This window comes from Nelumbo lutea, chromosome 2, assembly GCF_056320005.1.
Source record: "Nelumbo lutea isolate HS-2025 chromosome 2, American lotus-T2T, whole genome shotgun sequence".
Classification (NCBI taxonomy): Eukaryota; Viridiplantae; Streptophyta; class Magnoliopsida; order Proteales; family Nelumbonaceae; genus Nelumbo; species Nelumbo lutea.
Genome location: NC_142685.1, coordinates 40,141,698 through 40,167,145, shown reverse-complemented (window position 1 = coordinate 40,167,145; position 25,448 = coordinate 40,141,698). Strand labels below are relative to the sequence as shown.

At 36.9% G+C, this 25,448-nt stretch overlaps 1 protein-coding gene across 2 annotated transcripts; it reads right to left on the bottom strand.

Moving 5' to 3' along the window:
• Positions 1 to 1,217: 1,217 nt before the first annotated feature.
• On the bottom strand, positions 1,218 to 24,450 carry LOC148870036 (glycosyltransferase BC10-like). Of its 2 annotated transcripts, XM_088973633.1 has the most exons (11): positions 24,094 to 24,450; positions 22,502 to 23,038; positions 16,641 to 16,739; positions 14,596 to 14,696; positions 14,423 to 14,494; positions 14,063 to 14,153; positions 4,075 to 4,155; positions 2,161 to 2,223; positions 1,952 to 2,074; positions 1,817 to 1,855; positions 1,218 to 1,724 (listed from the first exon to the last, which is right to left on the bottom strand). In XM_088973633.1, the coding sequence occupies exons 2-11, from the start codon at positions 22,883 to 22,885 to the stop codon at positions 1,596 to 1,598; spliced, it is 1,182 nt and encodes a 393-aa protein (XP_088829759.1). In that variant the 5' UTR covers positions 22,886 to 23,038; positions 24,094 to 24,450; the 3' UTR covers positions 1,218 to 1,595. The 2 variants fall into 2 exon arrangements, with proteins under 2 accessions (XP_088829759.1, XP_088829760.1); XM_088973634.1 differs by lacking the exon at positions 1,817 to 1,855.
• Between the last annotated feature and the right edge of the window lie 998 nt (positions 24,451 to 25,448).

Below are 25,448 nucleotides of genomic sequence, written 5' to 3'. Positions count from 1 at the left end.
GGTTGGGTCTGAATAAGCTTTGAAGTAAGGCTAAGCTTGGCTTTGAAATTTGTAGGTCTGATGCAAGTCCAAGCTCGAACTAGATTGAAATAATCACCCCTAAGCAGATTGCTTTTGGTTTATTAGATTAATGAAGAGAGAAGAGAGAATAAAATACAAATAAAAAATAAAAAAAAGGAAAAAAGAGATAATGAATTTTAAACAATTTAATAGACTTATTGAGAGATAATTAAAGGAAGTTAATAAAAAATAAAAAAAAAGATATTAAAGGAGTTAATGAGAGAGATGAGAGGGTTAATGGTGAGTTAGCGAGGAGAGATGAAAGTCTTGAAGACATAAAATTGATTGGCTACTTGAATTATTTTGTTCGATTTCAAAAAAATGCAAAAGAACACAAAATAGATAAATAATAGGGGAAAAAGGAGAGACAGGATGATAGGTATAAATATGTATGTATATATGTATTAAAATATACATAGGTAGGTATAAACATATATTATATAAATAAAATAATATATAATTCTATCATACATAATATGTGTGTTATATATTTTATGTTCATGATTTTTATCAAACCCCAAATTTTATAAACATCAGACACAAAATCATGTCTGGATGACAATTCAAATGTTGAAAGCATTATTTTAAAGTAAAATATGTATTAATATGTAGATAGGTAGGTAGGTATAAATATGAATTATATCAATAAAATAATATATAATTATATTGTACATATAATATATATGTATTAAATATGTTATGTTTATGATTTTTTATCAAACCCCAAGTTTTATAGAAATTGGACCCGAAATCATGTCTGGATGATAATTCAAATGATTCCATCATCCAGATCAACAACAGGTTGAAAACATTAATTTAAATTAAAGTAAAATATGTATTAATATGTAGATAAGTAGGCAGGTATAAATATGAATTATATCAATAAAATAATATATATTATATTGTACATATAATATATATGTACTAAATATGTTACGTTCATGAATTTTTTATCAAACCTCAAGTTTTATAAAAATTGGACCTGGAATCATGTCTGGATGATAGTTCAAATGATTCCAGATCAACAACAGGTTGAAAACATTAATTTAAAGTAAAATTGAAAAATGTCTCCAAATTAGTATAAGAATCACATTTGACTTTTAGTTTGGATCTAGTAAATGAAAACTCTGAGAGAGAGAGAGAGAGGGAGTCACATATTTAGCTTTTACAAATAAAATAAAAAATTTTGCATAAATCCCCAAAATTTTCTATTTCCAAAATAATTTAACATAAGCAACACAAATGGAAAAAAAGAGAGAAAGAAATGGACAACAGAGAAACAGCAAATCATTTACCCTAGAGGAAGCGACACCACCAGGCAAGTTGGCAGTAACATCAAGCCTCCGAGTCAATTAACCCTATTTGCTCTGACAATCGCCCTTCTATTCTATGAATCTGAATCCGGGTCCGAGGCATCCAAGCAATCTACAGCGTGTCATTTTACAACATTGCAATATATACGGTTGAAGCAGCGACAGACAGTAGGATGGGTCGGCAGTCGTTGATCCAACCAAAGAATAAAAATCACATGTGCATCATGTCAGCGTATAGTTGGAGAATAATTGCATCAAGTTATCCAGAGCTTCTGGGTAGAATTTCCTCGCAAATAGATAGCATGGCCGCTGCATACCATTCCACAAACAAGGTCTTATCTGCACCTCCCTCTGCAGAAGCTCATGAGAGCCAACAATTGCTTTTAGAAGTTGATAATAAAGCATTCAAAGCACATTAAACTTACTAGTAATATTATTATTACCCTTCTATCACTTGTAACATGCAGAGTCTCATCGATAGACTGTAAATGACAATAACACCAAAGAATCACATAAATCAACCATGAAGTAGATCAAATGTACCAGTGGGATTATAAAACCAAGGAACAAAACCATACCGTAATATTCTTCAGGAGCTCGTAGGTAACATCCCGTGCCCTGTAAGATTTTGGATGCCACTTTGCTTCAGACCAGTCAACATGTGTCACAGACCAATTTGCAATCCCCTGTGGATCAATCATCTGCAGAGTACACAGTAAGTTCCTTAAGTTTAGCCAAATAGGAAATATTGAGTGAAGATTACAGTAAAAAAGTCTACTGTGCGCACATAGAAGAAGGTTGGCAGGTAGTGCTCATCTGCATAACAATTGCGCCCCTCCTCCATGCCTGGCTGTGAAAATAAAATATATTAGAATCAGCACACTTATTAATACAAGAAGGTATAAACCATCCATACTTTCCAAGTCAAGATATATTTCTAAAGCACAGTATACGTATTGAACAGCATTGAAATTCATTACACATTTCAAGGTAAAAAGGAATCGAAGGAAAAACTACAGATGTCCCCATGCACCACAAAAATTTGTCTGTTCTCAAGGTCTAAGATTTGTTCTTTTTCTTTTTTTTTTTTTTTTTTTTTCTTTGGGCTTTGTGGATCGTGTATGAGACTCAAACTATCATAAGATGAACACTTTAAATAGAAAACGCCCCTTGGCACTCAGACATTTTATTAAAGAAGTGTAATTATTGGCTTTATATCAAATACCCCGTTTGGATAGGTCCAAAATTAGCAAGCTTCGTACCTATTGGTTTACTAGGGAAGTGGGCAGGAGTCTGTTTTGGGAAGCTTTGGCAGGGAAGTGTGATTTCAGTGGTCTTACTCTACAATGATTAAGGCATATCCACTGTTTATTCCCCCTTCCCAAACCCCACTGCAACTACATATACTCCAACAGTTTTCTCTTTAAAGCTTTGCGAGTCACCTTTCTTGTCATCATGTAGTCAGTAGTCAGTACTTAATAGCACAAGAGAAATGGGGATATCTTTGAAAACAAGTATAGCATAATAATGTCCAAAGATCCATAGAGCCTGTTATGGACGCATTCCTCGGGAAGACGTACCGTCGCCACCGGCAGCAACAGGCACCTGACCCACCGCCAGCAGCAGCAGTGATTCAATGATTCTCATCCTATCCAGTTCGGCAACAGCAGCCTTATTTAGATTAGATTAGATCATCTTGCTTGTTCTTATCTTATTCTATTGCTCTTATCTTATCTTGTTAGTAGCTTATCAGATAAGGATTAGCTTATCTTATCCTTAGCAAGATAGAACTGGAAGTCTCCCTATTCAGCAAGGAGACTCCCTTTGATTAGGACTCTTGTAATCTCCTATTTAAGGAGACCCCATTATTGAATGAGGATATCAAATTTCCAGTCAAGAAAGAGAGTAAAAGGAGAGTTCGGGATCTCTTGGACAAATAACCCTCTAGGACGCCAAGATAGGTTCAGCTAGGAAGGGGAGGAACAAGGGAAAACAGGAGCTTTTCCCCGTGGACTGACCCGTGACGCGATCCTATTCCCGGGCCCATAACAGAGCCATTCACAAGGAGTTAAGGGAGCAGGGTAACCTTCCATTTCTTATTATGTAACTCCTTTTATATGCAACTGACATGCTCTCATTTTTTGTTCTTAGGAGCCAAGTATGATCCAAGCATAGATACTTGTTACACATGGTATTCTTGCAGATGCATTTGAAATTTGCTAATGCGAATATTTATGGAGCAATTGCTCTACATTAATTGATGAAATATCTGATTAAAACATTTCTCATGGATAGATGCACTATTTTAAGAGATCATGCATCATATAGCTTCTATAGGTTCTGGGATATGGTTTAGATACTCTTTAGCTTCTGTATATACATTTCCAGCTGAAATTTTCTGCAAATGCAATGAAAATTGTCTACTAAAAGTAAAATACAAGAGAATAGATAAGGCAGGGAAAAGGAGGAAAGCAAAAGAAAAGCAGAACTATATGCAGAATTTGCTAGAGCAGGAAGCCCTTACGAAAATGATAAAACAAAACCAGACTACTGTTAGGACAAGCCAGTGAAAAAGACAAATTCATAAGTCTAAATTGAACTCTTTATTTGAGAAAATATAAAACCTTAGAATAAAAATACATATGACAAAAATGAACTAAAATTCTCAATGACTAAAAATACACTCAAAGTATGAAGATACCTTGCAATAAAGCTTGAATTTCGAGTAGTAAAGACTGTCTGCCATAACTATCAAGGCATGTTGTCGTTTCATTGAGAACCACTGCAATACAATATTTCAGTTAGAACTTACCACATATATTTTGATAGAGTGTGTTTAGTTCATTGCTCCATTTTCACACACACACACACATGAACAGGGAGAGAGAGAGAGAGAGAGAGAGAGAGAGAGAGAGAGAGAGGCCTGCAAAATTTTCTGATCAAAGGGATAAACATTCTGATTGAGAGGCCTGCAAATTTCTTTCTGATAAAAAAAATGGTTTTGGATCAATGACTAGTAGGAGTGAAATTACTGAGCCCTTGACTGAATGGACCATGAATGGGGCAAATTATTCTTTTTTAATTTTTTGATTGGTAACCATGAACTTTATGAGATATGGTAAAAGAGTATTATTTACAATGTGTACAGAATATTTAGGCTAGGTGAGAGGGATGTTCCTAGTCACCCATACGATGATGATTGTTTTATACAGAAACTTGGTTAGCATCCCTGATTCTTTTGTTTTCTTTTAATGATAATAGCCTGTTTCCCTAGTTGAAGTATCAAAAATTGGAGGTTATAATAGCATGAAGAAAGAACTAAACATTAAATGTAGAAAGCAATAAAAATTACAAAGCCTATAGAAAACAAAAATATGGAGCCCATATTCTTGTTATAGGAGAGGTAGATGCAAAGAGTATGTTATGTGCATGCGAATGTGTAGATTAAAGAATGGACAAAAATACATGAGTAAATATGGATTTTAAACCCAGATCATCTAATCAACGAACCAAATTAGCCTTGAAAGTTAGCATGTCCCATGAAATCTTCTTTTTTTTTTTTTCAGATATATGTTAAAATAGAGATTTGTGGAGAATCTCCCTCCTCCCCCCTCCCCCTAAGGATTCTCCTATAAAGGCAGGTCTAAAAACCAATTTTTAATGTGGAGAATCTGTGACTTGATGTATCTTATTAGTGTATTCCCTGTTATACATTACATTACTTGTATTCTGTATTCTTTGTTTTCTCTTTCATCCCCCTGTATGGGCATTCTTGTAACTGTACATATCTTTTAATATATAAGAGACTCTTTGAGGTGGGGGTCGACAATTCTAGACACCTCTGAGATTATTCTTGTTCTCTTCTCTATTTGGCTAAGAGTGTTGACATGGTTTCAAAGTGGATTGCTTTCTGATCTATTTTCTCTTCTCTTGATCTTCACTGAAAGCAGTCATATTGTCTCGTCTATTCAGATTTACTTCCCTCTCTGTTCTGTGAAAGAGATTAGGGCTGTTTTGATCAACCCTAATTGCTGTTCAGTCTACTTTGCGCAACCAGTGGGAGAGATTTTGTTAGATCTCTCTTGGGAGATCTTGGGTTGAGGCCAAACATTGTCACCTAGACTTGATCTATTCACCCTACAAACATCTGATTTGGTGAGGTTTTTCAAGGAGTTTCTATTACAGGCATAGCACATACGTCAGTACTCAAGCTTCCCATCCAGGAGGATTTGATGCAAGAGAGAGGGTGATAGTGGATGGAGGAGAGAGAGTGATAGTGGAAGGAGGGGAGAGGGTGGTGGAAGGAGTAAGGGGACAAGTGAGGAGGCGGACAAAATCTAGAAATTGATTTGTACAGGGCCGGAGGAAGGAGTCATAGAGAGCTGTTGCAGCCAAACTGAGTGCAAGCGTGGTAAAGATCTATTTCAGACATTGGATGGAAAGGGTGTAGAGAAGGAAGAGGATACTTATTGTATCAGGAAGGGGGAAAAAGGAAAAAAAGAAGAAAAAAAGATCTGAAGTGGAAAGGCTAATCTCGGACATTGAGGGAGATTTAGAATATAGTGGTAGAGGGGATAGGAGGAAGGGCCTAAAATAATGAGACAAAGGCTTCTTCATGGGTGTTTAGCTATTTTTGTCCCGATGAAAATTATTAGCTGGAATGTAAGAGGTCTAGGGAGTGCAAGAAAGAGAATGGTGATCAAAGACCTACTCCAAAGGGAAAAACCCGACGTTGTGCTTCTACAAGAAACCAAACTGATGGAATTAGATGGGAGATGGGTTAGGAGTTTCTAGAGGTCTAGAGGTGTAGGTTGGATTGTAACACTATGGAGGGAGGACGTGGTGGAAGCAGTGGAAGAATTGATAGGCAGATTCTCCATTTCCATTAAGTTCAAGAATGTAGAGGATGGGTGTGTATGGGTTCTAGCCAATGTTTATGGCCCTAACTCCTATAGAGAGAGAAATGAAATGTGGGAGGTATATGCAATCAAGGGGTTATGGGATGGCCCTTGGTGCCTGAGTGGGGATTTTAACATCATTAGATTCTCTGAAGAAATCAGTAATCCCCAACAGGCAATCACAACAAGCATGAGAAAATTTAATGGTTTTATTGAAGATTGTGACTTGAAGGAAATACCTCTACTGCAAACCAATTATACTTGGTCCAACCTTTAGGAAACCCCTTTGTGTTCAAAGTTGGACAGGTTTTTATTTAATCTAGCTTGGGAGAACAATTTGGAAAACTTGGTTGCTAGAGCATTACCTAGGATCACCTCTGATCACTGTCCTATCCAGATAGGTACTGAGTCTTTTTCTACTGGACCCAAACCTTTTAGATTTGAAAATATGTGGCTTACCCATCCAGATTTTGTGAAAAAAAAAAGTGAAGGAGTGGTGGGGTGAGGAGGTGAGGGGGGTAAGATGGAAGGGGGTTAAGTTTCATAAGAAGTTAAAGAGGTTGAGAGCCAAAATAAAAGAGTGGAATAGAGATCAGTTTGGCAGAATTGAGGAGCAAAAAATGAGCCTAATCTCGCGAATAGAAAACTTGGATGTAAAAGAATCCCGAAATGGTTTGACCGAGGATGACAAAGTGTTAAGAAGTCAATTGAAAAAGAATCTAGAAGAGGTGTTATTGAGGGAAGAAATCAGTTGGAGACAAAAATCTAGACATAAGTGGATTAAGGGAGGTGATGAAAACACTAGATTTTTCCATGACTTGGCCAATAGGAGATGAAGAGAATTTTGTGACCAAGCTAGAGATAGAAGAGGAGGTGATTACCAACCAGGATGGCATAGCCAAAAAACTTGTGGACTACTCCAAATCGATCTATAGAAGACCTTTAAGTGAGAGAGCAATCGTGGGAGGGGTGGAATGGACAAGACTTGAGGATAGAATGGCAAGGTGGTTGGAAAGGAATTTTGAGAAAGAAGAGATTAAGAAAGTTGTCTTTCTAATGGATAGATCCAAGGCTCTAGGTCTAGATGGCTTTACAATGGATTTTTATCAAGATTGTTGGGAGGTGCTAAAAGAGGATTTAGTTGAAGTCTTTAAGGAATTTGCAGACAATCATGTAATAAGCCTTGGAATCAAGGCCTCCAAGGCCACTTTTTTGGCCTTGATCCTTAAGAAGATTGATTCTAACCACCCAAAAGATTTAGGCATATTAGTCTGGTGACAAGCATCTATAAAATTCTGGCTAAAGTGCTTCTTTGAGGATCAAAACAGTTCTCCCTTCTATCATTAGTGAAACTCAGGGGGCCTTCATTCAAGGGCAACAAATAACAAATCAGATTTTAATAGAGAATGAGTGTGTGGAGGAAATGAAAATAAGCAAAGAGGTTTTGTTTGTAAATTGGATCTTGAAAATGCCTATGACTTGGTGGATTGGGAGTTTTTATTTGGGTGCATTAGTACCTGTCACTACTCTATTCTGGTAAATGGTGTGGTGAAGGACTTTTTTTCCTAGCTTGCAGGGGCATCAGGCAAAGGGATCCACTCTCTCCCTTCCTTTTTACCTTAGTAGCTGATGTGATTAGTAGGATCATTACTAAGGCCGATAGAGAAGATGCAATTAGGGATTAGAGAATAGGGAGACACCAAATCCCAATCACCCACCTTCAGTTTGCAGATGACCTAATGATCTTTTGTGTAGGAGGTTTTAGCGAGAAGGTAGCAAACCTAAAGGAGCTAATCAAAGGATTTGAAAGGGTTTCTAATCTTAAATAAATTTGGAGAAGAGTTGCATAGCGGATATAAAGTTGGAGGTTGGGGAGATTGACGTTATTGCGGAGTGTCTTAAGTGTTCCATCTCTTCTTCTTGGCCTATGTCCTACTTAGGGCTTCCACTAGGGGCAAATCCTAGGGAGAGCTGATTTTGAACCCCAGTGCTAGAAAAGTTTGATAAGAGATTAGCTTCATGGAAAAAGAATTACATCTCTTTGGGAGGGAGAATGAGAGAATCACCTTAATAAGAGCTACTTTGGCTAACTTACCTACTTACTTTCTGTTTGTTTTTAGGATACCAACTAGGGAAGCTAGGAAACTGGAGAAGTTGATGAGAGACTTCCTGTGGGAGCCGGGGACAAGAAAAAAATGATCATTTGGTTAAATAGGAAATTGTTTGCAGTAAAGAAGAGGGGGGTTTAGGACTTGGGAGGGTGATTGAAAAAAATCAAGCTTTGTTACGGAAATGGCATGAGGTGGTGAGAAGCATTCATGGGAGCTCAGAGAATGGATGGGATGCTAGTGTGTCAAGGCAAGCTAACCTGGCAGCACCTTGGAAGGCCATTCACAACACCCTTCCTTAATTTCTCAATTTTATCAGGTATGGAGTTTGTTCTAGCAATGTTGTTTGCTTTTGGGAGGATATCTGGGTAGGAGACACCCCTCAGAAGGACCTTTTCCCTTTGTTATTTGTTGAGTTTTGGGCTGATATAACATGTTTTTTATTTACATAGCATAGTTAGGGAGTTATTGGGCCTTAGGCCCATTAGTTTATTTTTTAAGTTAAGAGTGTTTTTTAAGTTCTCACAAGTAGCCTATTACTAAGGGCATACTTGTCTTTGTACTCTCTTTTATTTATGAGTATATAATCTAATGAAAGGGGCGGTCAGACCTAATTTTGAGCTTCTCCCATTCTCTTCTATCTCTCATCTCTCTCTTAGCTGAAACCTTTTCTCCTCTTTCTTTTCTTCTTTCTTTTATAGTTTTTATATCAAAACAAGTTGTCCAAACCTTTCTACTTGGTATCAAAGCAAGTTTAAACATTTCTTGAGCTGCTCCATCATGCATCCCTAGGTCGGCTGATTGCATGATAAGGTAAAGGGCAGATCGAAGACGTCAGGTAAGCCCAGTTTTTGGATTTTTTTTTTTGTGGAATTGCAATCCTTTGTAGCTGGTCTAGGGTTTTACACCAAAATTAGGAAGAACTGGAGAAGGGGGGAGTCCTGTTTGAGGAGTGTAGGACTCTTCAATTTTGACCTAGGAAGTGGTGCTCTAGTTTTCTAGGGTTCCTTGAGGTTTTCTGAAGGGGGCGGTTCAAGTCCCAACCTTTTTGGAGGTCTCTGGAGGGAGTGGCAGCCTCTTCTCTCTCTTCTCCCACTCCTGCGGAAAAGTGAATCTTTGGAGGGAGGGGCTTCTAGGGCTCTAGGAGGGTGTTTGAGGTTTCTAAAGGAGATAAATGCCTTCTTTTTCATCTCAAATTGATTTCTTTGTTGTGTTTGGACTGTTATTTCTTTGCTGAAATGGCCTCTGCTAGAGTTGATAATGTTCCTGTGAAACTTGATGGATCAACCTATGGGATTGACACTGCTTTTATAGCACATGGGAATAAGAAATCTTCTAATAGTTGTAATTCTTCTATTAAAGGTGATTCTCTGGCATCTATGGTTGAGGAAAACATTCGACAACTAGTAACATCTACTATTGGCTTATCTAGTGAGTTCTCTGGTTATTGTTCCTCTCCTTCTCATGTTTGGATCATTGACTCTAGAGTTACCAACCATATAACAGGAGCCTACCCTAACCAACCAAGTAACCTTATTGAAGCCCATCACAAACATATTGTTACTGTCAATGGTGAAAAATTAAACACCATTGGTAGCGGTGATTTGTCTCTTAAGCTTTCTTCCATTGTGTCATTCCCTCTTACTAAGATCTTTCTTGTTCCTAATTTCACTACAAATCACATTTCTATTGGCCAATTAGTTGATGAAGGTAACTAACATTCTCACCTTTTCTCATGATGAATGTTTCATTCAGGACCGGAACACTGGGAAGGTGAAAGAGAAGGGGTGCAGGTTAGGCTATCTGTTTGCTTAAGGTTGAGAAGTCTCAAACAACATCATCTTATTTCAGTTCCTCCACTTCTAGTTCCTTTCTGAGTCACAAAAATAATAATCGGGACTTGTGGCATAAATGTATAGGTCATATACATGCTAAGAAATTAATGTTTTTGTTTGATTTGGGTTATGTTAAGAACAAAGTTCCTTCTTTGTAGACCTTTGATACATTGTGTCAAAGGATATGTCCAGTTTGGGCCGTCTGTTTGGTTGAAGTTCGAGAAGTCTCAAACAACCTTTGACACAAGATGGCTGGTCATAAGAATGGACATATCCTTTTTTTTTTTATTTGGGTTTTGTTAAGAACAAAGTTCCTTCCTTGTAGACCTTTGATACATCTTGAGTCGAAGGATGATGCTATAAAATTCCTTCCTCGTAGGCATTATTACTAAAGGCAACCAGTACACATGTGCTTTTGATTAACTATATTTCTTCCTCTATTCTTGGTAACATGTCTTCCATTCAAAAGTTGTTTGGTCGTCCCCTGTATTTATCTATGCTTCATGTTTTTGGATGTGTGTGTGCTTTGTTCATCTACCCTTTCGTGAATGTTCTAAATTGTCTACACAGTTTTCCATGTGTACCTTTGTGGGCTACAATCCTAACCACAAACAATTTCTTTGCTATGATCCCTCTATTCATCGTATTTGTACTTCACATAATGTTGTTTTTCTTGACCATATCCCCTTTTTTGCTAAAATTGCTAGATCACCTACACCGTCTATTTCTATTTTGCCAAACTTTCATTCACAAGATGCTCCACCTCCTTATGCTGAGAAGGACCTTCTTGTCTTCTCTTGTAAGTGGTTACGTGCTCCAGTCCCTGCGCCTGCAACCCCCCTTTCTCCCAGTTCAGTCATCATCTCACAACTACTCTTGTAATTGATACTTCTATTTTTGCTACTACTATTAAAGATACTCCTCTTACCTCTCTGCCATTCTACTCATATCTCTAGACCTCCTAACCACTATGGTTTTCCTTCAAACAATAGCGCTTTGTCTATTGTTTGGTTTTCTATAGATATTTCTCGCTCCTACTAGGAAGCCAACAGTATCCCTCATTGGAAGGAAGACATGGATGCAAAAAATCAGACTTTACATAAGAATGACACTTGGGACCTTGTGCTTACTCCTCTAAATGCCTCCATTGTTGGGAGCCATTGGGTTTACACTATTAAGCTGAAATCCAATGGATCTCTTAATTGATACAAGGCTCAATTAGTTGCCTAGGAATATAGTCAAGAGTATGGCATTGATTATGAAGCCTCCTCCTGGATACTACAATGATTCTTTTCTAGTATGTCGCTTCAAAAAAACCCCTATATGGTTTGAAATAGGCCCCCAATCATGGTTTCAATGCTTTTGAGATGTTGTAGTTGTTGTTGGATATAGCTAGAGTTCCTTTGATCACTCTCTGTTTGTTAGGCAATGGTCTCAGGGTATTACCATTCTTCTACTATATGTTGATGACATGTAGATTAGTAGATTTGATATATTCAATTTAATTTTATGTTCTTGAATATTTCGTAAACCATAGTTTTCAAGGCGCCAAGGCGAAGCTATAGGCATTGGATTTTTTTATGTTGAAAACATAGATCCTAGGGTAGTTCCCTAGGTACCATAACCATATTTCCTTAATAATTATTCATAAGAAAAATATAAAATTCATATTAAAGTATAGAAAATCAACATATTCATGAGAAGAAAAAAGAAGGAAAATAAAATTCAAAATATATAGGGGATAAACCCTTCTTTTTGTTATAGGAAAAGAAGAAAAGAAAAAGTAGTAGTAGTAGTAAGAAGAAGAAGAAGAAGAAGAATATATGGAAGAATAAAATGTTAAACATAAATATGTATTGTTTATTGCATTATTTTATACAATACTAATTTTGAATATTATTCTTTTTAATTTTTATTTGGAGTTGTTAAACATAAATATGTATTGTTTATTTGGATTGCATTTAGACAATAAAGTTAATAAAAGTTTTTTTATTTCACTTATTATCATAAAAAGCTAAGTGACTTGGTAGTTTAAGAGCTTAAGCACCAAGCGCTATTGTGCTAGTTGATTTAGGTTTGAATCACTCCATTCCCATTTTTAGTAGAAAGCCGCATGTGTGCATGTATCGTTGTGTATCGGTCTGTATTGGTGCATATCGACCAATACAATTCGACATGGACTGATATTAGGGGTGATCATGGGCCATGTCGGGTCTGATTCCGGGTCAATGTCATTCATATATAAAACATTACATATCTATATATTAAATGACATAACATGCATATAAACTTATTTTATATATTATATAATATAAAATATTACATATATAAATTATACATGTCATGTTATAATATTTATATATAAAATATATAATATAATGTAAAATAACATGTATACATTATACACAAAATGTGTAAGTTTAAATATATGCGGGCCGGACCGGGCTTGAAGTATTAAGCCCAAGCCCGGCCCTAAAATTTGCAGACCTGATGTGGGCCCAGGCCCGAGCCGGGCCTGAACACAAAACCCAAGCCCAAGCCTGGAATTTCCAGGTCGGGCTTGCGCGGGCCAAGCCGAGCCGGGTTGAAATGATCACCCCTAACTGATATGCACTGGTATCGGCCTGATTCGAAGAATTGGTAGGATACACCTCCAGTCATAGTGTATCTTGTGTCGGTTAATAATGATATCGATACAATACACTCCGTACCAAACACACTGTATCGATATTTCAATCCTTGGTTCAAAGTATCATTATCGTGTATCATATCGGTAAGCTTGGATACAAATACGTATCACAATACGCTTTGGATGCACATGGATACAATGGAAAGAAATGGATGTGCTTGGATACATTAGGGAAAATCTTACAAATCCCACAAATACATCAATAATAATAAATTTAAAGTTGAAATAACTATGAATAAGGTATAAACACATAGGAAAATGAAAACCTTGATAGTTTAATATGAAGAGATACATTACAATCAACAATACCATGGGTCTAAAAAATATACATATCAGACAATACATTAATAACAATACTTCAAACAAAGTTTGAGCTTCCAATCTACTAAAAGTTCACTACAAGACACATTAAATTGTTGTTGGTTCAATGAGTTTGATAGATCCATTTTATAGTTCTTCCTTACCATGAAAACCATTTAAAATATATAAATATATATTTTTTTAATTTTCATATTTTTCCTAAAAATTAAGAAAGTTTTTGTTTTTTATATAAATTATTGTTATATAAATGAGTTTAAAGATCATTGATAGATCCATTTATAGTTCTTTCTTTCTTTTTTTAATAAAAATCATTTAAAACTATAAAGAAATCATTTATAATTTTTTATAATTTTCTATAGGTTGTTGGGACAGCCTATAGAAATTCCCAAGAAATTGGGAAGAATCAGCATTTTTTACCTATGCCAGCGGTTAGGGAGCTATGGTGGTGGTTACAACCGCTACTATAACCTTTAGTGGCAGTCATGATTGCTGGAATAGGTTGGATCATTTTCCACAAGTTCCACATACCCACACCTTTGAATACCAATATGATACGCCCTGTATTGGGTATATCATGTCAATATTTTAAACCTTGGTATCATGCAGTGTCCACTCTTGTATCAAACACATATCGTGCCTGACATGGGTATAGTAAGCAAGCAAGGGTATCTAGGAATCAAAGGTCTCAGATATTAAAGAAACAAAGGTCCGGGTGACTGGGTCCCTAATGTCAAGTAGAAACAGACACACATTATAGTAATAAATGCATATCGAAACGTTGAAAGATAAGCTCTGATCTGTAAGTCAAGTAAACATAGAAATACATGAAAGAGTATACCTGTGCTCCCTTTCTGAAATCCTTCTTTTCAACTTCAGGCAGCATGTGCTTTGAATATCTTCCAGAGCCATGTGGGCCAGGATCCTCAAAGCTGGAAAGCGAAAGAGAATGTGCATTAACATGATAGAGATTACATATTTGAACCTTCTCATCCAAATGGGTAATTCATCTTATTTTCAATATTAAGAACTTTCATCTTATAAATAACATCTCAACAAAACTGCAGTGGAACAATTAACCAAGAATTAGATGTTAAATTGTCAAACCAAATTCAAATTGCAATTGACCAGCAATAATCAGCAGAATGATTTATGAAATATATCCAAAACACACTCCCATTTAATAATACAACAGTCTTACCAATCAATAAAGCTGATATTGGTATCCATAAGATAGTTATACACATAATCGAAATTATGCAGTGGCACACAGCTGCAATACAAATTTACAAGTAATGAGAAAACTAATCACAACAATATCAAGCACAATTAAGAAAACATTGATGGAATGTAAGCAATTTGGTAACCAATAACCTGTCAGAAAGCAAGACAAAATGTTGGTTATCAGGGTCTTTGAGTGCATTTGCCAAAAGCCTCCTCTCAGCATCGACCATAGAAACTGTTCCCCATACCACCTGTATATATTTTGTTCATATCATCAGAAAGCTACTTGGCATAAAATAAGCCTCCAGCTTTCCCACTGAATCCATAAAAAATATATTCCATTCTCATACCAAAACAATAACAACAACCACATAGATAAATATAACTCCTTACATTGAAAGCATTGACTATTTATTTTAAAGATTTCCTTTTTCTTAATCGGTAATCAAATGTTTACAATTATGTGTAAAGAAAAAAAAAAACCCAAAAGAAGCTTTAGAGTATACCACCTTCTATACCCAAAACAACAGATCACCTAAAACTGCTAGAAGATATCTACAACAATCTTATAGAGACATTTTCACATGCTCTAGATATTGCTAGAGCATAATAACTACAAGGTGAAATAAATTATTTGAAGCAAGGGGGAGAGGCGGTTTACTTTTCTAGGCTAAAGTCCTTGTGGCAGGAGATAGATCACCTTGAGGCCGACCAGTGGGAAAGTCTCACAGATACAGCTACACATCAGTATTGGGTAAGAAGGAAAAAAAAAGTTGAGCTTTTAGCTGGTCTAAACCCTGAATGTGATACCATACAAGAAGATATTCTCACACATGAAAATATTCCACTAGCACAAGCTAATTGACTAGTTCATGGTGAAGAGAGTAGGAGATTGTAGTGCTGGTTACAGCAAAGACCAGACCTACTGGCACTAGGGAAAGCAATGAGGGCCATATTGTATCCTGTTATAGGTGGATACAGGAATTTCCTGTTGTTTGTGGATGATTTTTCTTAGTTCTCCTGGTTGTTTGTGTCTAGTGCATTCTCATGATGAAACTACCTGTTGCAATTCATCAGTTCTATCAAATTGTTCTTAAGGTTCAAATAAAAGTTCTCAGATTCAATATTCCAGAAAATAGTTTGAAAAAACATTGGCTTCTTATTTGTTGGAACGTTGAGTTATCAATAAAGCACCTACATATTCTTGATGCACATACTGTGCGAGAACTGGTGTGTTTGTGATCTTGACTAGAAGAGATAGGGGTTGACAATGAGAAGCCATTTATGTTATATTATGATTTATGACAATCAAAATAGCATCAACATTGCTCACAACCCAATTCCATAATGATAGAACCAAGCATATAGAGTTGATAGACATGTTATTAAACAGAGGGTCTCTTTGGATTAAGTCTGATTGCCATATGTTACTTCTAATATGCAGATAACTAATGTATTCACTAGCAGAGTGATAAAATCTGAACTAGAAACAAATTTAAACAAGTTAGGTATGATTGACATCTATACGCAGCTTGAGGGGAAGTATTTCTTTTATGGTTAACAGTAATTTTTATTAAAAGTATAAACAAATAGAGAATTTATGAAGTTGAATGACCCTCATTTAGGATGACAAACCACCCCACTCATGCAAAAAAAAAAAAAAACCACATTACATGTGCCCAAAACAACCGTTCTCTATTCACCCCCTGTTTTTCCAACCCATCCTTCTTGTCATTTGTCAACCTTCTAACCCAATGGAATGAAGAGTTTTAAGTCCTTGGCCAGCTTCCATATATCCCTCATATTGTTGCTATTGTACCCTAATCCTTGGCTCTATTTTACCAAAATCTAGCTTGTCTTTTGGTCCACCTCTAGACTAATGTATGTATCAGTTGTTGATCATTACATCAAAGTATATGAAATACTAAATTCAGGGCAACTAGAAATCAATTATATTGGGTTTAATTCCTCGAGGGCACTTGTAATTACAGTAGGGGGCAAGCCAGGGCCAGCTGATTATTAGGGTGCTTGGTGAACTGCTTTTTACCTGTTGTATTAGTAAACTTACTGATTGCTAACAATTTCAAAAATATAAACCATTAAATCCATCGATGTAAGTTCCAGAAGAGAAAAAATAATATAGATTGGAAACAGAATGTTGATTTCCGCAATTTTTGGAGGGATTCTCACCATACCTTATCACTGTGGATGCCCCGATTAATAAAATAACGGCTTACATGCACTGGTTTTTCTCTAGATGCATGTACATAAACAGTGAACCTGTCCTCGTGCCCCTACAAGAGCAAAAACATGGCCATTCAGGTGATATAGAGGGTTCACATAACCAAGAAAACAACAATTTTAATCAAAACTAAAAAAGAATGTCACATTTAGATAAATGAAAACCAATGAATAAATGTGGTCAAGAAAAAACATATACTTCTATTATCATTAGAGGGAAAAAAATAAACAAAGGATTAAATGCAAAATTAAGTTTATGTACAAATACCTTAGGCTTAGTTTGGAAGGAGTACAAATACATACAAAATACAAGGTTTTGCACTCTACATATTTGTATTTGTACTCCTTCCAAGCTGAACCTTAGAAACAAGAGGTTTTAAAATAAGTAGGACCAAAATATAATATATGCTATGTAAATTAAATAATAATAATAATAACAACAATAACAATAGCAATAATAATAAGGGACAAGGGACACTCAATGGAATAACAATGAAAATAACAAATAACAACAACAACAACAATAAGAGTGCAAATTTGGGTAGACTTAGGCTGTGTTTGGTTGTAGTGCAAATAATACGCAAAACTATGTTAGTGCAAATGATTTGGGTGCAAATTCTGATTTATTTTTGTTCCAAATAGAAGAAAGTTGAACAATAAAGGTGTTGTGATTATTAAAAGAATAAACAGCAAAAGGAAAAAGAACTGAGCAAGAAGAGGAAGAGAGAAAGATGAGGGAAGAGGGAGAAAAAGAGTTGATTCTATTGTAACTCCCTTCAGCCCTATCTTATGTGTTTTACTAAGGTCAAAAAATAATTGTAGATGGAATTACATGAATGCCCCCAATAGGGCGTCTGTGTTGGTAAACAAAATAAAAATAAATAAAAGATGGCTCACATACTCAAGGCCCAATATAAGGAAAAACAACTTAGAAATAAAACCAATAAAAGAAGCAAGTTAAGGCCCATCTGGCTCAATCCTTCTACACTCCCCCTCAAGCTACGCATAGATGTCAATCATGCTCAGCTTGCTTATATCATGCTGCAACTTAACCTTTGGAACCCCCTTAGTCAAAACATCTACTAATTGTTCCTCAGAGGCAATAAAAGACATGCATACTTCTCCTGAAGCAACTCTCTTCCATATTACGTGCCTATCTACCTCAATGTGCTTTGGTTTTATCATGATGCACTAGATTATGAGCAATGCTTATAGCTGTTTGATTATCACAATACAACACCATAGGCTTATCATAAGCAACACCCAAGTCCTATAGGAGAGATCTAAGCCACAACAACTTTGAAACTCCATGGGTCATAGCTCTATATTTTGCTTTAGTTGAAAATCTAGCCACCATAGACTGCTTCTTACTCCTTCAAGAAACAATGTTCTCATCCACCATAGCACAATAACTAGATGTAGATCTCCTATCATCAATGCATCTAGTGCAATTTGCATCTATGCATGCTTCCGGTTTCATGTGACCATGTTTAGCAAAAAGGAAATCCTTTTCCGAAAGTACTCTTCAAGTAGCATAGTACTCTCTCTACAATAGCTTCCTAACTCAATGTTTTAAAATGCGGGGGCGTGACGTGAGGCGTTCCACTACCTAGAGGCGTGAGGCGTAGTTCAAAACGCAAGAGGCATAAGCCTCCCGAACACAAAGAGGCGTAAGCCTCCTTAAGAGGAAGGGGGGGTTAGGAGGAGGATGAAGAGTAAGGGGGATCTCATTTTTTCTTTATTTTTAATAAAAATCTTTTAGATTAAGAAGAATAAAGATGCATAACATTAGTTGAAAGAAGGGGGGGGGGGTCTTGTCGGGGGCAGGGGGTTTGGGGGGGCTTCGCCCCCCAGCCGAAGGAGCAGGGGGCAAACCACTTTCTTTCCCGTTATATTTTCTTCCCTTCCCTTTCCTTTTCTTTTTTTTCTTCTCTTTCTTTTTCTTTCTCTTCCTTTTCTTTTCCTTTCCTTTTTTTTTCTTTTTTTTCTGTCTTTTTATATAAGATGTGCATGAGGCGCATTAGGCGTACGCCTCTAGCACGCCTCATGAAAAAAGCCTCTTGCCCTGAGGCGTACACCTCTGAGGTGTTAGCGCCTTTGGCATACGCCTCTGGGCATTTTGGGAGCGCCTCGCCTAGAGGTGCATACGCCTCCAACGCCTTTTAAAACACTATTCCCAAGTAACCTTTGAAGCACTCCCTTGTCGACTAGCAGCTCACCATCAATAGCAGAAATCTTATGATTTGATCAATAGGGGTAGATACAGGTTTGGCACCAAGTTTCCCTATTTCAATGAGAAGGCCAACAATATACTTGCATTGGGAAATGAAAATGCTCGCCTTAGACCGAGCAACTTCAATTCCCAAGAAATATGTCAATTCATCCAAGTCCTTAATTTCAAACTCTGTATTGAGTAAACCTTTAAGGCTGCTCACTTCCTCAATATCACTGTTAGTGACTGCAATGTCATCCACATAAACAATAAGAAAATGTCACCAACATGTCTCTTCTCTTAACAAAGAGGGTATGGCTTGACTAAATCTAAGTATAACCAAACTGAATTAATGCATTCTGAAATTGCTCAAACCATGCCCAAAGAGACTGCTTAAGACCATATAAAGGCTTCTTTAGTTTGCATACCTTCCCTTGCATAGAGGTGTAAATCAAGCTGTGTTGGGCCTAGGATTTTAGGTCCACGGGCCGGTAAGGCACGACACGACCGAGCGGGTCGTGCCGCCCGTGGCTCGCGGGCTGGCACAACCCATATATATATTTTATATATATTATAATTATATAATAATATATAGTATATAACATATTAATAATATAAGTATTTTTTTATTTTTATTATACTAATTTATTTAATTATTGCATATATAAGCAATTTTATACACAAAATTCATATAAAATTAAAATTTTAAGTTTTTTTTTGTCAATTTTTCTAAATAAATAGCGTTGGCCTAATACACGGCCCGACCCGACCCAAGGTTCGTCTCACGGGCCAGCCCGTCCTGTGGCACAGCACGGCACCGGCCCACATAGGCCCGGCCCAACCCCAAAAATTTTCATTGGGGAGGGCGGCACGGCCCGTGATGGCCCACGGGCCAGCACGGCACAGCCCGCACTTTGTGTGGGCCGCCCACAGTACACCTCTACCCTTGCATCTCTTTCCCATACATCCCAGGAGGGAGAGTATACACTTCTTCATGGAGATCCTCATTCAAAAAGGCATTCTTCATATCAATTTGATAAATGAGGCTAATCAAAACATGCTACTAAGGATAAGAGAACCCGCACTGAAGTCATCTTAGCTACAGGAGCAAAGGTCTCCAAGTAGTCTACTCCATACATCTAGGTGTATCCCTTTGCTACCAAGCAAGCCGTAAATCGCTCAATAGACCCATTGGCATGATATTTGATGGTATAGACCCACTTATATCCAACTAGTTCCTTCCCCTTAGGCAACTCAACAATATCCCACGTGTCATTCTTATATAATGCTTCTATTTCAACTTCCATAGCACCCCTTTATTCTGGTTTGGCTAATGCTACTAAAATGGATTTAGGTCTAGGTTGGGAAGAAACAAAGGCTAGGAAGGAACAATAAGATGGTGAAAGGAGCCCACAGGAAAGGTGTTTAGAGATACATTGGGTTGTACATCTCCTTTTACCCTTCCTTACTACAATAGGAAGGTCTAGGTTTGGAGAAGTGGATGGGGTGACCGAACCCGTTGTCTCTTCAAGAATTTAAAGTGTAGGAGGCTCTGTTATAGTGGTGGGAACAACTTTTTTTTTTGATAAGTAGCAGTGGGAACAACTTGCTCATCCCTATGCCTTTGCCTTTGGTGCCACCTTTGAATGATATTAGGAGTAATGAAGGTAGGAGGAGGTGGAGGAGGAATAGATGAACTAAGTGCAGAGGACGATTGGACAAAACTGGAAGAAGACTCACCTAAAGTGAGAACTGGGAAAGGAATAGATGAACTAGGGAGGTCAAAAACTTCAATTGATTGCTCCCCCTGAGGTGGATTATAAAAAGGGATTGACTCGAAAAACGTGACATCCATAAAAACAAAGTGGGTGCCATTAATTAGATCATAACAACAATAACCCTTCTATTTGGAAGCATATCCAAGAAAAATGCACTTTCGAGCCTTGGGTTCAAACTTGTGTCTTCAAGAACTGCGGATATGAACATAGCAAGTGCATCCAAAAATGTGAAGAGGGAGATAAAAGACAAGGAAAGAAAGCATGAGAAAACACCACTCTTACACAACAACTGCAGCAACAAAAGACTTAGATGCTACACACAAGTCAATCTTCCACCTCACCAAACTCTTTTTGGCCTCCCTCCTCATCCCAAATTTCTCCCCCTAACACTCTAGCGACCTTTCTAAGCTTTCTTCTTTATTGAGTAACAAAGAATGGTAAAAGCATCTCATCACACAACAGCTCCAAGAGCAATGGGTAGGAAGATAACCATTGGGCTGATATACCCAGTACCACTAAAAAAGAACATGAGTTAATAGTTACATATTGGCACCAAATCCTAGCTAAAATATCTGCTAAACTGATGGCAGTCCTAGGGATCCGTCTAAACAAGCAATTCAGATTGGAATATAAGGATTGAACTTCTATTTAACAGGTATCTTAGTCCACAAGGTCCTTTAAATGTAGATAGCGACCAGCTTATATGCAATGTAAATTTAATAGCAATAGGAATGCAAATCAAGGTACACTGAGGATTGGAGACCAAGAGATAACTCAATGTGACCTCTTATATTGCCTTGGTTCAATAATTCATAACAAGGGATAGATTGAGGAGGGATGTCGCCCATAGAATTGGAGTAGGATTGGTGAAATGGAGAGGTTGGAGAAACAACATGATCAGCAATGTTGTGTAGATCAGAGTGTTGGTAGTCAAGAAACAACATGTCCAAAAAATAAGTGTGGCAAAAATGCAAATGCTTAGATGGATGAGTGCAAGAACTAAAATGGGCAGGGCTAGAAATGAAGTCATTTGAAGGAACCTAGGAGTAGCTCTAGTAGGTAATAAAATGAGAGAAGATAGGGGCTAAAAGAGCTAGGAAAGGACATAAAATAACATGGGTTGACCCATTGAAGTAGTGAGAAATGATTTAAGTGCTTATAGTTTAGCAACAGATAAGCAATGAACAGAACAAAATGGCAAAACAGGATTCATGTAGCCAACCCCATATAGTTGGGACAAGGGTTACGTTTTAGACTAAGGGCCTGTTCGTTTGCCCTGAAGTTTGACATCTGAAAGTGCAATAATTACATTAAGAGGTATATTGGTATTGGTGAACTTTTCTTTCCTTTGAACTCTAAGTGCAGATAATGTTGTTCTGAATTCTGAAAATTATCAAATATCCATTTTGACCCCACATATGAGAGTTTTTGTTTGTCTTTTTGGGGGTACCATTGGAAAACAAAAAGTTGTATGATTGCACTTTAAGAAATAAGAGATAAGAGAAAACGAACAACCATTTTTCTCTTAAAGTTGAAAGATTCCTCTTAAAAGATAAGAGTTAAGAGGAAATGAACAAGCCCTAAGTTTCAACAAACCAAAATGGGAATGTTGACTGAATGCATGTGCCACCTTCCACAGAATCATTTCAAAATGGGAGTTCAAAATCAATGTATATGCCACTGACAGCAGAGTAAGATAAAAATAAAGTTGTGTACAAAGTAATTACGGAAGGAAGAACTGAGAAGGAACTAATATCATATATTTGAAAGCCCATATTTAGTAGAAAGTGAAGAGGCAAAAGCATAATAACAAAGAAAAACTTACACTGAAGAACCTATCCCACAGCCTTTCAAAAGGCAATGAACCAGGAGTCAAGAACATGAAGGCAATTTTGGCATTCTTTGTTTCAGGAAAAGTCATCCTTAAAATATCCCTAATGACAACGCGAGAAGCGATCTCATCATCAGTAAGTTCCCTAGAGAAAGAAGGTGGAAGCCATTCGACAAACGACTTGCAACCATTTGAAGAAAACATATAGCAGGCTACAAAGCCTCGTGGTGGATAAACATAAGCGCCAATTAGCAACAAGCTCACCAAAGAGACCAATACAATTATCCACATAGGCCTTTTTAAAGGAGGTCGGTGGCGCGGCACAGTCATTATTTGCAAATCTCCAATGCCTAGCCGCCACGCCTTTGATGCCTTCATTTAGACTAATGACATTATAACTTCAGAACACCTTCCTTATTTCATATAAGTCTAGGCCCACCTTGGAGTAAATATAAGCAGATCACTGTTTTCCAGTCTGCGAAGTCCACAGCTCCAACAAAATACCTTCAGCCAACTAACCTATAAAGGAATCTGAAATTGAAACCAAAAAAGAAAAAGTATTAGCAGTGCAAACATGTAGATTGCACACTTTCAAAAGCTAAATAATTCATTATGAAAGAACAATGCATAGTTGTATTTGTTTGGATTCAAAGAAGTGTATGCCATTCTCTTTTTTTTTATAAGTAACAAGTGTAATCCAAGTAATTTCAGCCAGAAAAAAACCAGAGCACAAGAGCCTACTTACCCAATGTAATTTGTAAACCTATTGCGAGGAAAAACTTACAAAACACTCTAAGGTTGAACTACTCAAGAAAAAACAAGCAAATCAAGCAATAAAATACCTCTAACATTTATCGCTATTCAAATCCAAAAGGAGAAAAACGGTTTCAAACCACTCAACAGAGAAAGAAGACGGCAAATAAGAAAGAAAGAACACATTAAATGCTTCCATTTCAGCTTCTTCACATGCTCAACTGCATAATCCAACTGAAAAACCAAAGAAATAATTGACAACAGTTACAAGAAAAGCCAAATCTATGTAAACGAAGAAAAATCAAGATCCATCATCCACACTTCTAAGTTACCCAACCAACTTATACTGTAATTCAAATTTGCACCAACATTCCGCTATTAACAAACCTCAAATTTTATCTCTTCCCCTGCTTTCCCAGCCTACATAATCGAAGTCAACTGAAGAATCAAAACATAACAGAAAAATACAAACAAATAAAATCGAAACGTCATTCTAATGAATCTAATCCTCAAAAAAAGTATACCCCACATTCCTGGACATCCGTAACCATCAGAATCCACCTCCAAATCTTCTCGGGCAGCAAACCAATCAAAATCAAAACCAAGGATTTACAGTTCAACATCAGTCAACACAAAAACCAAATAGAACCCGATGCCACCAAAATCTACAAAACCTCCGAAAACCAATCAAAACCAACCCAAAAGTTCAGCTCAAACTCAAAACTTTCCAAAAACCCAGAAATCTCTATTCACTCAACAATTCAACGTTTAAAGAAATCACCACTTCAAATTCAATAACCAACACAGCAATCAAGACAAATGAGTAGCTCTACCTGATCACTCCAGCTCAATCCAGCTCGAAAAGATTCCCAACTCCCGAACTTGAATCTTGATTTGAAGATCTAAACGGAGAATTCCTCCAAAAGATCTTAAGCTCCAATTGCTGGGATTCAAGATCTAGGGCAACAAAAGGAGACCAGAAGAGAGAGAGAACCAATATGCAAATAAATTAAAGAAAGAGTTCGCGTTCTGTTTGCTGTCTTTTTTTTTTCTTTTAATTTCTCGCAATCGATTAATCTTCTCTCTCTCTCTCTTCAAGTCTCACCTGTACAAGCAGCCGTTGCGCTCGGTTCCAAACAAGAACACTTCAGCCGGCGAATTATATTACAGAGTTTGTTTATTTTATTATAAATTTATTATTATTACGTGCTTCGTTTATAGAATTTTCCACGTATACGTATATCGTATCTCTTCATGCATTTGACTTTTCTTTTAACGTAAATTACGATATCACCCTTACTCATTTTGGAAACTTCCTAAGATCGCCTTCGGTTGCGGTACAAATTTCTTCATATCCGATTTCTACTTTTGTTTGATTGAAATTTGACTTTTTCTCTTTTGTAATGAAGTATTGCCTCCAATTGAATGAAAGAGAGTGAATCGATTAGATATTTGAACCGGACGAATACTTAGAGAAGAAACCCCTATTCTAAATTTCTAATTTGTATTCAATTCAATATAGCCTGTGACATAGCAACAAGACTAACAATTGATAGCACACAAGAATAAGAAGAATGAGAAAATTGTTGGATTTTAATCTCATAAGAGATTAAATCTAATGGATTTGATTGGTCAATTATATGAGAAATTGCATCTACACACTTGATTTAAAAATCAGTTTTTCTTACAAAAACTCAGTTTTGAAATTGTCCCACATTGGAAAATTATAAATTTTATTTTCAGCATTCCAATAAGAGCTGATTTACAATCCTTAGAATTAGTAGAGGAGAGTATGGGGATTCGATACCGCGCAACGCACATGCACGCGTGTGTGCACGTGCGCGCGGTGCAATGAGGTGCTTTAGAGGCACACTTTGCTCGCACCAGCGCGGCTCGTGATGGGTGGCTTTGGTTTTGGTGCGTTGCTGACCCTTGATCACCGTTGATGAGATAAATGATCACGATTCGATCGGGTGTAATCAAGAGGCACAATTCAAAGTTAACAGTCACTAACTGTTAACTACTTTTTAAACAGTCACAATGTTTGCAATTGTGATTGTTCAAGGTGCCTTATCTAAACCAGCACCTACCTTTTCTTCATACATTTTCACAAATTATTTAAGGAGCATGAATCAGACTCCAAAACACACAATTTCGAAATTCACTCTCTCTCTCTCTCTCAATCTGG

What these genes read in the sequence shown, in the direction of transcription:
- LOC148870036 (XM_088973633.1), bottom strand. Translation starts at nt 22,885, where the DNA reads ATGAAGGCATCAAAGGCGTGGCGGCTAGGCATTGGAGATTTGCAAATA. An exon ending in AATTCAAGCTTTATTGCAAG is followed by an intron (nt 2,224 to 4,074) that starts GTATCTTCATAC and finishes TTATTTTCACAG; the next exon opens with CCAGGCATGGAGGAGGGGCG. An exon ending in ACCTGCCAACCTTCTTCTAT is followed by an intron (nt 2,075 to 2,160) that starts GTGCGCACAGTA and finishes TGTACTCTGCAG; the next exon opens with ATGATTGATCCACAGGGGAT.